This window comes from Glycine max, chromosome 6, assembly GCF_000004515.6.
Source record: "Glycine max cultivar Williams 82 chromosome 6, Glycine_max_v4.0, whole genome shotgun sequence".
NCBI lineage: Eukaryota > Viridiplantae > Streptophyta > Magnoliopsida > Fabales > Fabaceae > Glycine > Glycine max.
Window position 1 is genome coordinate 48,605,287 of NC_038242.2, and position 11,520 is coordinate 48,616,806.

Here is an 11,520-nt window from a genome sequence, read left to right on the forward strand (position 1 = left end):
GATATGCAACACTAGTTTTATCTTTTTATATAATATAGAATTGGAATGTGAATATTATTTCCAAATCACTAATATATATAATTGTCTATGTCTAATGAAACGCAATGTAATAAATTTGTTAAGGTTATGGTTTTCATTTAGTGCCTCAAAATTTTTATCATATCAATTTTATTTTTGTATATATCTTCTACTATGTTTTTTATTACTAGTTTTCTAATTTAAGGTGAGTCAACTTGTGGTGGGTTGATAATCTTTTGACTCATGAACAAGTGAGTCAAAAGTGTAAGTTACAAAAATGAGACATATTCATGTAAGTTAAAAAAAGTGGGTTAAAAAAATTGAGATGACTTACTTTTTTATCAACCTAAATGAATCAGATTGTTGATAACTTTTTGGTTATCAGGTTGCAATAGACTTGGTATAATCAGACAAGTCAAGAGTAAATTTGACTTTCTTATTATTCCAAACATCGTTAAAGATAATATATACAAATAGGTTAAAAAATGAGTTTTAAAAAAATCAATTTCATCCTCATTGAATTCTGTCATATACAAGAAATGTCCATCACACTTTAAAAATAATAATTTGCTTATATATTTTAAATAATCAATATTATATTACTAATTATGTTTTAATTCAAACAATATATAAAAATTGATAAATAACAACAATCATAAAAATTAAAAAAAAAATAACAATTAAATTAAACTTAGTTAAAAGTATAAATTTGATTTTGTTACTTAACCATTATTATTATTTCAATTATGTAAATGTTAATTTAATTAATTTATATTTTTAATCAAAGCACACACTTCTAATATAAACAATCCTTACAATTTTAGAGACTAATTGGTGGCTCTCTCATAATTAAATAAACTATTTAAATTCTTTTTAAAAAAAAAATAATATAATGCATCCTTTAGTCGGTATGTTTTGGATCACCCTGTAAATATAACAAAGTTTAATTGTAGCTCCTTTAGATTTGGTTTTAGTCTTGATTATTTGTTTCTAAAATTTGTCTATTTCTTAATACAAAATACATTTTCAAATATAAAACACAAAGTAGTGATTATACTTGTACAGTTAAAACTTAAAATAAAATAAACACTTTAAGATTTTGGTACTATTATAAATTAATACATAATACAATAATATATATATATATCCCAGATTTAAATCCATTAAACACAGACAGTTAACGGATATATAATAAATAAGATCGACTAGTTAATGTTTACTTTCTAAAACCAAGTAGTATGACCAAATTAAAATCAAATTTTAGTACTTTCAAGGCGGTACCGTCATTCATCACCAATTTGTTATGGTATTCAGACCAAAAAAAAAAGGTTATAAAACTAATGTGATAATCTAAAAAAATTTCCACCGGATTATGTGAACATTTTGGAAGAAGTTTATTTGTATAAATTCATTTTTCTTTTTTTATCGAGTGAGGATGTTAGCCGACAGCTGATGGTTTCATTCAATTAAACGTGGTACTTTCGACAATACTTCAAGATAGGACAGACATGCTTAATTTGTTCAGTAAAATGATTAAATTAGATATGAGTCATATTAAATGCTTGTTCTCTTTGGATATGTTATTGTGTGAAAAGTCTTTTTTTCTGTAAAAAAAATAAAAACAAATATCAGGAGAAAATCCAGATCGGTACCCTCTTGCATCTTTCATTATCTATTTCCTATAGTTGGAACATCCAACGTTGATTAATTATTCGTGATATGATCAAAATGATATATATAAGAAAAAATAATTCTGAGAGTTAATTTGTAAAATTAAATTAAATTTAAATATAAATTTTAAGATAACACCAAAAGTCATCTTACTATAGTTGTTATTGGAGTTATATATTGAGCTATTAATTGTTTGGCCATTATATTATTAGACCTTTCTTCACATTTGCTTCCAAGATGTTTAATCCTTAACATAAGTGTCCTATGTTGAAAAACTTATATTAACTCTTTTTTTTTTGAATTAGGATATTTCTTAACTAGAAGTTAAAGATTAATATCTTAACATATTAATATTTATTTAAGAAATTAATTTTTTTTTAACATATATTTTTTCATATAAATATGGAAGAGATCAAATTTACGACTGTATACTTAAAAAACAAGATTATTTATCGATCATATCACATTTTGATAATTATTGTATTAACTAATAATAAGATTAAAATAATATATATAAACAAATTAAAAGACAACTCTCATTCTAATATAAATTTACTTTTAGAGTACGTACTGTTCACCCAAATCCAAAAATTCAATTGCTAGATAACAAACTAGTGAGAAGTAAAGCAGTTTAGGGAAAACCTGCTTGGATTGAAAAAACGTATTGAATTTTATGGATGTATGATTTTGAATGGCAATCATAATTATGATGGTAAGGGTATTTTAATACTGTATAATCATATCACGATTATAATTACGACTGCATCAATTACATTTTTTTTTTATAATTACCTGCAATATTATTTTTTTTAACTCGCCGCAATCAAAATTTAAAAGAATGTATGTATGCATAGGGCAGGAGGTCACTTTTTCTAATATCCCTTTCTGTGGGTTTGGAAGAAAACGAAAGGAGCAGTTGGCATGGCACTATATAAGTAGTATATATGGCTGGAAATTAGCAGGTGCCAGACAGGTGTATCCGTGCATGCATGCATATGGGTTTCATCTCCTATCACTTTCATTTCATCTTAGCATATAATTAATCCATTATATCCCTTAATTAGGCTTATTTACATTAAACTGATCTCCAATTATAATTAGCCTCTTAAGCTGTGGACCTGTTTTCAGTTATAAGTCAGACTAAAATAGTAACTACACATTAGTCTTGTTGTTTTCCTATACCATACGACCTTACCTGGCCATGCGAAATTCCTTCACAATCTAGCGTCCTTAATTAGAACATACACAGTTCGGTAGTAGAAACAATTAATACATAAAATATCATATAGCACGCACAATGAATGAAAAATAAAAAGAATAACAACTACAAGATTGTTTGCCCGGGTAGACAATCAAATTGAGTGGCTCTCACTCATATTCTAATTAGGATCTCTAGATTGTTTACTAGTTCATTCGCAAGTCATTAATTGATTCCTCAATGTATTCATAGTCCGTTCTTATTATTTTTTATTTATAGGAATCGAAAATGATATTAAAGAATTTATAATAGTCAAATATCATGTTCAATTGAATTATTCTCCTTTGGTAGTCGGTTCTTATATATGGTTGAAATGTTGAATTAATGTGAGCTGTTTTCTGTCAAAAATAAAGAATAACATTTACAAAAGTTTAGGGTAGTTAATAGTAACAGTACTAATCCTATAAATTTATAAATGGCGGCAAATACAAGTTGATATAATTGTTAAATACATGAGGTTAATTCCTCTTTTTCTATCCGTGAATGCTGCAGGTCTGGTTCCTTCTAATTAAATCCATTATAATCATGTTTAATGGATAATCCACTCCATAGAGATCCCTTGTCTAGTGACTATAATTGAGTAGTTGCGAGTTTGCGGACAAAATTGTTTGCAATTTAGGTCTTTCGACAATCTTTTAGGTACACCTCTATTATAATAGTCACAACATGACGTTAGGGTTACTATTTTCAGTAATGGAAAATATTTCCTTCTACCATTTTTTGTAAAAAAAATAAATGGCCACAACACTAGTACTTTGATCCTGTGATTAAGGAAGGGTGGATCTTGAGTCTTGTCACTACTTGTAAATAGTGAGTCCTGTGGAGATCATGATCATGATCCTATCCATTAAGAAAAACTTTAAATACAAAAACGACAAAAGTAAGTTTCTTTGCTATATGGTAAAAAAAAAAGAATGGAAAATACTAATCAGTATTATTAGCTAGGGTACTAATTGAAGATTTAAAAACAAAAAATATTGAATGAAAAAATTGGTTTAAAATTTCTATTTAACTGCTAAACATTACATTTTTATTAAGGATTTTTATTTTCAACAAGTGCTCTACTTCTTAACACAACCCAATTCTAAAACCTACCAAACAGAACAAGTCAAAGAAGAGACGCAATGTTCGAATAGACCTAAGCTTAAGATCAGTTGCTTCGTTTTAAGCTTTACAGCTGATTATCTGGTAACCCACTTTTAGAAATAAAATGTCTTATTCCCAGGACGCGGGAAAGTTATAGTATAAAAGTTATTAACAACAATAGTTTGGTAATGGTGTATATTCATGATACAACCCACAGGCATATAAATTAAATATTAACAACACTAGTGTATGTGTTATTAAAAAAATAATATACAATATATAATGATTACATATAGAACGTCATACATTCTAATACATCAAATCTCACCACCACTAGGATTAAGAAACAATATGGTAGGTTGTGTTTATTTCAAAACTTGTACTGGTTATAATGTTATTTCTAATATGATTTTTTTTATAATTGACTAATTAAATTATCATATCATATATGATATAAAAAGATGAATTCTTGACCAAGTTTCATTCAACAATCCTCCTGCCCCCACCCCCTCCACCTCCTCCCCAAATTTTCAAACAAATTGGGTGGGGCAAAACATCATGGATATTTCTACCAAGAAAAATAAAATAAAAAGACACGCAATACATAATCCCTTGGCGGTAGGATAAGAAACCAAAACCATACATGCCGCACACAATCTATGGTTAACTGATGCCGGTGGTTGTTGGGATTGTACAGAAATTATGTAAACTGAATAATGTGCTGTTATTAGATTAATATATTATAATAATTTATCGTTTGATTGAAAAACTTTATCAAAATTCATTATAATAAAAAAAATCTTTTGAAGCAAGTACAAAATATTCACCAAGATAAATATGAGACGTACGTTAAAAAATAATATATGAGAAAAGGATCCACGTTAGCTTAACAAGAATGTTGTACGTGTATTTTATAACAAATTTAATGTTTACTTTTTACACTATTGATAATATAAAATAATTTTATATTCATTTAATTATAAATTATTATTTAAATTATTTTAAAATTAATAAATTTATTATATATGAAAAATTATAATTAAAAAATTATATATATATTTTTTTACATAAATACATAATTTTTCTTCTCTTTTAGAATATATATATATATATAGTGCTTAAAATGTGTGTCACATATGCGGGAGTAAAAATACACAGTATAAATCCTTTAATGGAGTGGAGCCTTTGTGTTTTTTGATTAAATTATTATGGCGGCAGGACAGAGTACTTTGTTGTCATATGACGGAGGCATGGTCCCAATATTGAAGATTTAGTGGACTTTGATCGGAGCCCAAAGATTAAGGGACCTCACACGATTTAACCTTTTCTTTTCATGTTTTTTTTATTTATTATTCACAAAAAAAAATATTATCAAATAATATGATGTATTTGTTTTGAAATGTAAAAATTGTTAACATTTTTTAACAATTAGAAGCATCTAGCAGAATATGAATAGTTTTTTTATAAGTATTTGCACGACACTTGTTAGTAAGAACTTTTATTTTTTACTTCTATTTCTTTCTATATTCATTCATTTTTATAAAAGTTTGATTTCTATATATTTTTAATATTTCGATGTTTAAGATAAGTTCATTACTAAGAGAAAGTCGACAGTGAATGTTGACTGGTTTAACACATTTCTAGTCTTTTCCACATAAAAAGAAAACAAAGTATTGTGCACCGAAAACAAATAAATAAACATAAAGTCATTATTATTTTCTTAAACAATTGACAATATTATTTTTTATGATAATATTGATACGAAATTAATAAAAAATAATAACAAAATTTTGTTAAAAAAAATCTTAAATATATAAAATAAATATTATTTTCTTCTATTATATTTTATTTCATATTGATCAATCAGATTTTTACTTTGAAGTACTTTACTAAAAGATATAAATCATTAGGAGTTATATGAAAGATTGTTGCTTTAAAACTATCCTAGGAAATCACTTAGCTCCTTAGTTGCACTTGAAATTGTGTGCTTTAGTTAGCTCCTGGTAGCATGAAAAGACCCAAAGATGGTTGCTGAGATTCTGTGAATGAGGATTACATTGGACTCAATCCTTGACAAGTGGCATGGTAGGTGCTCCACATGTTTTGGTGTTATAACTCGAGCTTGAGACATGTTCCTTCAACTAAAAGTCATTAGAACGTAGAAGTAAATGTACTCACGTTATCTGCCCCCATTGGACTCAAGTGGGCCGTCAATCACTGGGCCCAGTTGTGTTCATTTGTCAGTAGAAGCCCAAGCAAGCAACTCCATAGTATCATTTCACTGTTTCAGCTCGTAGCACATTGGGCTATGCTCAAAACCGTGGTGTTGGAAGTGGTTGTTGTGGTGTCTTGTGAGACTGTGACTGTGTCCTCCTCGTGCTGTGTGACTTGGAAAATTTGGTTTCTCATCGGTGGTTGAAGAGATAACCACTTGCAAGTGATGCTGTTGTGGGAATCAATCTTTGTGTTGATTGGAGTTGTAGTTTTTTGGGTCCTACTACTAGTAATATCTCGAGTGTTTTTGCTTGCAAATTAGTCATAAAACATGTTTCTTGAGATAAATTTGCATGCTTGTTTAATTTATGCATTAAACCAATAAACAGGCTGAGAATATTTACTTGTTTTTGGTTAGTTTAATACTGGAGTGGGTTGGTTTTGGTAATCAACTTGATTAGAACTTTTGGCTTTTTCTAGAACTCCAGAGATATTTCTATAAGTTTCTATTATTTGGATCATTTATGAGATTAATTTTTAATTTATAATTTAATTACATTTAAAATTTATTATTTTTTCTTAAAAATATATTTTGTGAAAATCAAACTCAAATTTTTTCTCATAAACTCAATTATCAACTTAACAACTATAAGATAGTGGGTTGGTTAATATGTACAAGGTTGCTCATATAGAAAAAACTGTTATTAAATGTAAATAAAAATCAATTAATTAAGTATTTAATTTGGAGTTGTTTTGGACATATTGAATCTTTTGGGGGTTAAACTGGGATATGAATTTAGAGTTCTAAGCTCTCATGAGAAGTGTACATTTGTGTTGTGGTAGTAAAAGTAGGAGTCTTCTGTATCTTGACTACGCGAAAATGCACAACATGTGGCACAAGCATGTGCGTTGAGCATGCATGCTTGACAGATGCTATAAAAGGGAAAGTGCATTAGCCGTTTCAAGGAGTGGATAAGGACGGGATTCAATTACCAATCTCTAAAGAGCTCAATAAATATGATGCAAAGTTTAATGAGTGAAAAACTGTTAGGATTTGAGTTCATCCGACTTTTATCCCAGTAACTTAAATTTTAATTTAAGTCCTAGATATATAATTGATTTAATATACTAATACTATTGTAATAAAAAGCTATTTTTTTCATTCAATAAAACTTTTTACCAATTGAGAATCCTAAATCCTTATAAATTCCTAATTAAGGCAGCACTAGGTTCATGAATCCTAAAATCTCATAATTATTGATCTCCAATCTTAAGAGTATTTCTAATCATATTGCTTTATCACAAATCAAATTCCTATTCCAATTTTTAAGTTAGATATCTATGATCAACTATAAGTGGCCAGCTTATATATTAAGACTGGAGATAAGCAATTAATTTAAGACAAATGGACTTGAGTTATAGATTAAATTCAAATTACATCAAGTTAGGTTAAGAATTCTTATTTCCTAATTGCACATAATGGAAAGAAAAGACCTTTATTTGTGGAGGGTTTTTTTTTTTTTTACAATCTCATATAACAAGTGCAGAACAGCAAGAATGAGTTTTGTTGAGGGGGATGATTAAGTAGAATAAGACACAGTAATGCATAACATAGCTTATATAGGTTTGAGTCTCTAGTTATCTTTTTAGAATGAGATAAAAGTAAGTTCTTACATAAGTACCGTTTGAACATCAATATTTTTTTCCTTGATTTGAAATGTCATTTCTTCCTCTTAAATTTTTGTTTATAAAAAAATTGAGCTTTTTTTTATTACTATTTGAGGCTAGCCTTTTATTTTATTTTTTTCATGCCTTTACCTTCTGGAGTTGCTCCTACTCGAAAGGAGTCTTTCTTATTACCACGCATCAATATATAAAAAAAAACAAAAACAAAAAGCCACAACAATTCAGGCTGTCACATGGTAGCTTTCACAAAAAAATTTAAAGCTGAGCTAAGTGACCATGCTCAATACTAGTGCTGGTGACATGTGACACAAAGTGTCCAAAACAATCCTAAACTAATAATATTTTTTTTACATTTCTTGTTAATTGTTTTGAATATATATATATATTTATTATAACAGTCTAAAAGAATGTTAGCCTTCGAGTGGTCCGTGTGGTTGTATTCTGAATGATGTTTAGACTTGAAACTTGAAAGTAACATCCTTTTCACGGTACACTCTCCTATTGAGCCAAATATTAGTGATCTTACTACTAACTGATGAAAGATCAAAAGTATATTAAAACATATTTGTTAATGAATACTTTAAGGGTACTAATTAGACATCTTCAATTCCGAATACTAATTCGTTAGTAGGTTTTTTTCATCTAATTGGATACTTAAACGCCCAAATTTAGTGCGTGAAAATACAAACTTAGCACTTATATCGGTACTATTTAACACTATCATAAAGTATTTCATTTCATGAAGCATTTCGTTGATATATTATAATTGGAAAGAAAGGATACATGTAGAGTGTAGTACCATGGGATTCCAGTTTCCAAGCCAACTGCAAACTGCAAACTGAATGTTAAACATCTTGAGGTAATGTTTCTTTTCTATCTTTTTCAGAACCAACACTTGGAAAGTTGAAACATGAACTGATTCTAAGATTCACCCATTTTAGTTTGGTGCCATAGACTTTTGTTAAAGTTTATAGATTCTTTGTTTTTATACAAAATATATGGCTATAGATAGTTAGAGCATGGATGCACTTTCAACAGCACTGGAAGAATCCAAAACAAGAATATTTTCATATCTTGCTTTGTGCCTACATTCAGGCAACTGATGACTAATTTCACACTTCCACATGGGCTACTAATCTGTATAATAAAAAATGTTTTAAATTGCAGCTGTTGTCAAGAGAGTCTAACTTAGTTGATTAAACAAGATACATGAATTAGTCTAACTCAGTCGGTTAAACAAGATGCGTAAGTCATTGTTACAAAAAACTGCAGATAAATATGACTGAGGCAGCTACAATTGTGAACTCAATGCAGCTACAAAGACTAAAAGTCTTGATGTTGTGACTGCAATTGGGTTGCCAATCCTAGCACAACCTAACCATCCATTGCTAATCCAAAGCACTTGAAATAGAAATTTACATTAGCAAGGAAAGTAGTAGAAATTTCAATAACCCGCACTAGCAGGGAAACAAAGACTAGATAACATTATCCAAAGTAAAATAGACACAAGAAACTAGTCATCTATCATGCATGGCAGAATACATTTCACATCTTACAACATGACAAGATATCCAGCTGCATTAGGTCAATTCCAGAAGAATGGAACACTTCTCAACCAAGTGAATTTTACAACAGCTAATCTCCAGGTACTAATAGCAAGATCCATTCATCCTAAGCTAATCCATCCACCGCTATGAAGGCTAAGATTTCTAGCCGCGGCCAAATCAGTGTATGTGGAACATACATCAAGACAATGAAAGATAGGAAGAACTGGTCCCTGATTCATCCTCCCCTTCCTCGTGCTTCACACGTTTCACACTTAAGGATAAGGAAAGGTCTTCCATGTCATCATCCTCTGCTGCGTCTCCACCAGAGTTGTTCGGCAATATCATGCACTCAGAACTCTCTAATATCATCAACGCATGACCGGATTGACTAGCAGCTGGAGAATTTCTCGACCGGTTAGCAGCAGCTGGAGAATTTCTCGACGATTCCTCAGACAAAGTTGAAACTTGAACGTTGGGAAAGTTGAGGCGCGCACAGGAACCATACATTGCCCTTGCTGCTTCATCATAAGCGAGAGCAGCGCTAATGGCAGTGGGAAAAGTACCCAACCAGAGCCTACTTCCTCTGTTTGGCTCTCGGATTTCAGCAACCCATTTTCCCCAAGTCCTTTGCCTAACTCCTCTGTAGTTACAGCGTGAGTTCTCGGGCCCTCCTTTTCCTTTCATACACCCTTTCTTTGATCCCTTGGCAGGGACCTTCCTAGCCGGCTTCTCAGCTTCATTGTTAGACTCCAGCCAAGCATTATATTCTTTCCATTTCGCCAGTGTATCGGCGAGGGACTTAGATCCATCCCCCTTATTGTGGTTTTTCACTAACATGTGCATGCAAGTTGACCCTCACCGTCCAGGAAAAAAAAAAAATGCTAAAATAGCACTTGAATCACAGACCTGCTTAGAAACAAAGCCAAAGGTTTGTACATGCAATAGCACTCCCAATAAATAAGTTCAATTTTCACACACTAGCAATGAAAAGATTTTTATATGCTCAATCAATAAAAAATCATCCTCTAAGTGATGATTTTTAAAATAGTTACTACAAAAGTTAACAAAGTTACCATTATGTGACTGAATAATTAATTTGTGATTGAATGAAAGTATCAAAAACATTTACACTTACCCTGCATCCTAAATTCTAAATAGATAATCAAAATTGCTAATTTAGACATGATGTTGATTAGTAAGGAATGCATAATTAAACGCTAGCAACACCACTCCAAAGCTCTTTTCATGTGTTAGTAATTATCAATATTCAATCCACTCTTAATATTTCACCTATGCAATTCTAGAGGTTTATCAATCCTAAGAAACATCACATGCAATGGCAAACAACTGTAAGTTAATGTAGTCTGAAGGAGGTCAAAGGTTGAAAAAAGTGACATTGTTGCACCCAAAAAAAAAAGGTAACCAAACAGAAAAGCTCTCTCTTCTTTGAAAGGGTGCCTAGATATATAAGTTCTGGTTTGAGGAATAAAGAAAATAAAAACAAAAAAAGAAGGTGGAATTATCAAGTGAATAAGTAACCTTACTGGCGACCAAAAACTTCGTAATCTGGATGCAAAGAAGAGCGACCCAGAAGGCATTTGAGGAAGAAATTTCCGTTTTTGCGTTCAATTTGGAAACTTTGTGATACCCAGTTGGGGTTTGGAAAAGAGGGACCAATTAAGGGCACCGTCAATCATGGCATAATTTAATTAGGGTTCACCAGCCGTCGAATTTGCTTAAGATTCTACGGCGATACAAACAATAAACATCAAAACCTCTGTAAAGCATTAGCATGGGGTCAGGTATTTTTTAAATGAAAAAATCTTCTAACACTTGATTTGATAAGGCCTTAAATTTGAGGGTGATGTTAATTAGTGTCATTGCTATATTACTCGCTATATTTCTATTTACAACACTTAAATTTAATATGATATTTTTTATAAGATTTAATTTAAAATATTATTTTATTAATTATTTTTAATTAAAATAGTCTTAATTTAAAGAAAAGAAAATGTAATTACAAATAATTAAAAGAGAGAA

General features: G+C 30.0%; 1 protein-coding gene across 2 annotated transcripts; it reads right to left on the minus strand.

Moving 5' to 3' along the window:
* Positions 1-9,125: 9,125 nt before the first annotated feature.
* On the minus strand, positions 9,126-11,297 carry LOC100783729 (dehydration-responsive element-binding protein 2C-like). Of its 2 annotated transcripts, none has more exons than NM_001400009.1 (2): positions 11,025-11,297; positions 9,126-10,386 (listed from the first exon to the last, which is right to left on the minus strand). In NM_001400009.1, the coding sequence occupies exon 2, from the start codon at positions 10,321-10,323 to the stop codon at positions 9,679-9,681; it is 645 nt and encodes a 214-aa protein (NP_001386938.1). In that variant the 5' UTR covers positions 10,324-10,386; positions 11,025-11,297; the 3' UTR covers positions 9,126-9,678. The 2 variants fall into 2 exon arrangements, with proteins under 2 accessions (NP_001386938.1, NP_001240238.1); NM_001253309.2 differs by having other exon boundaries at positions 11,020-11,297.
* Between the last annotated feature and the right edge of the window lie 223 nt (positions 11,298-11,520).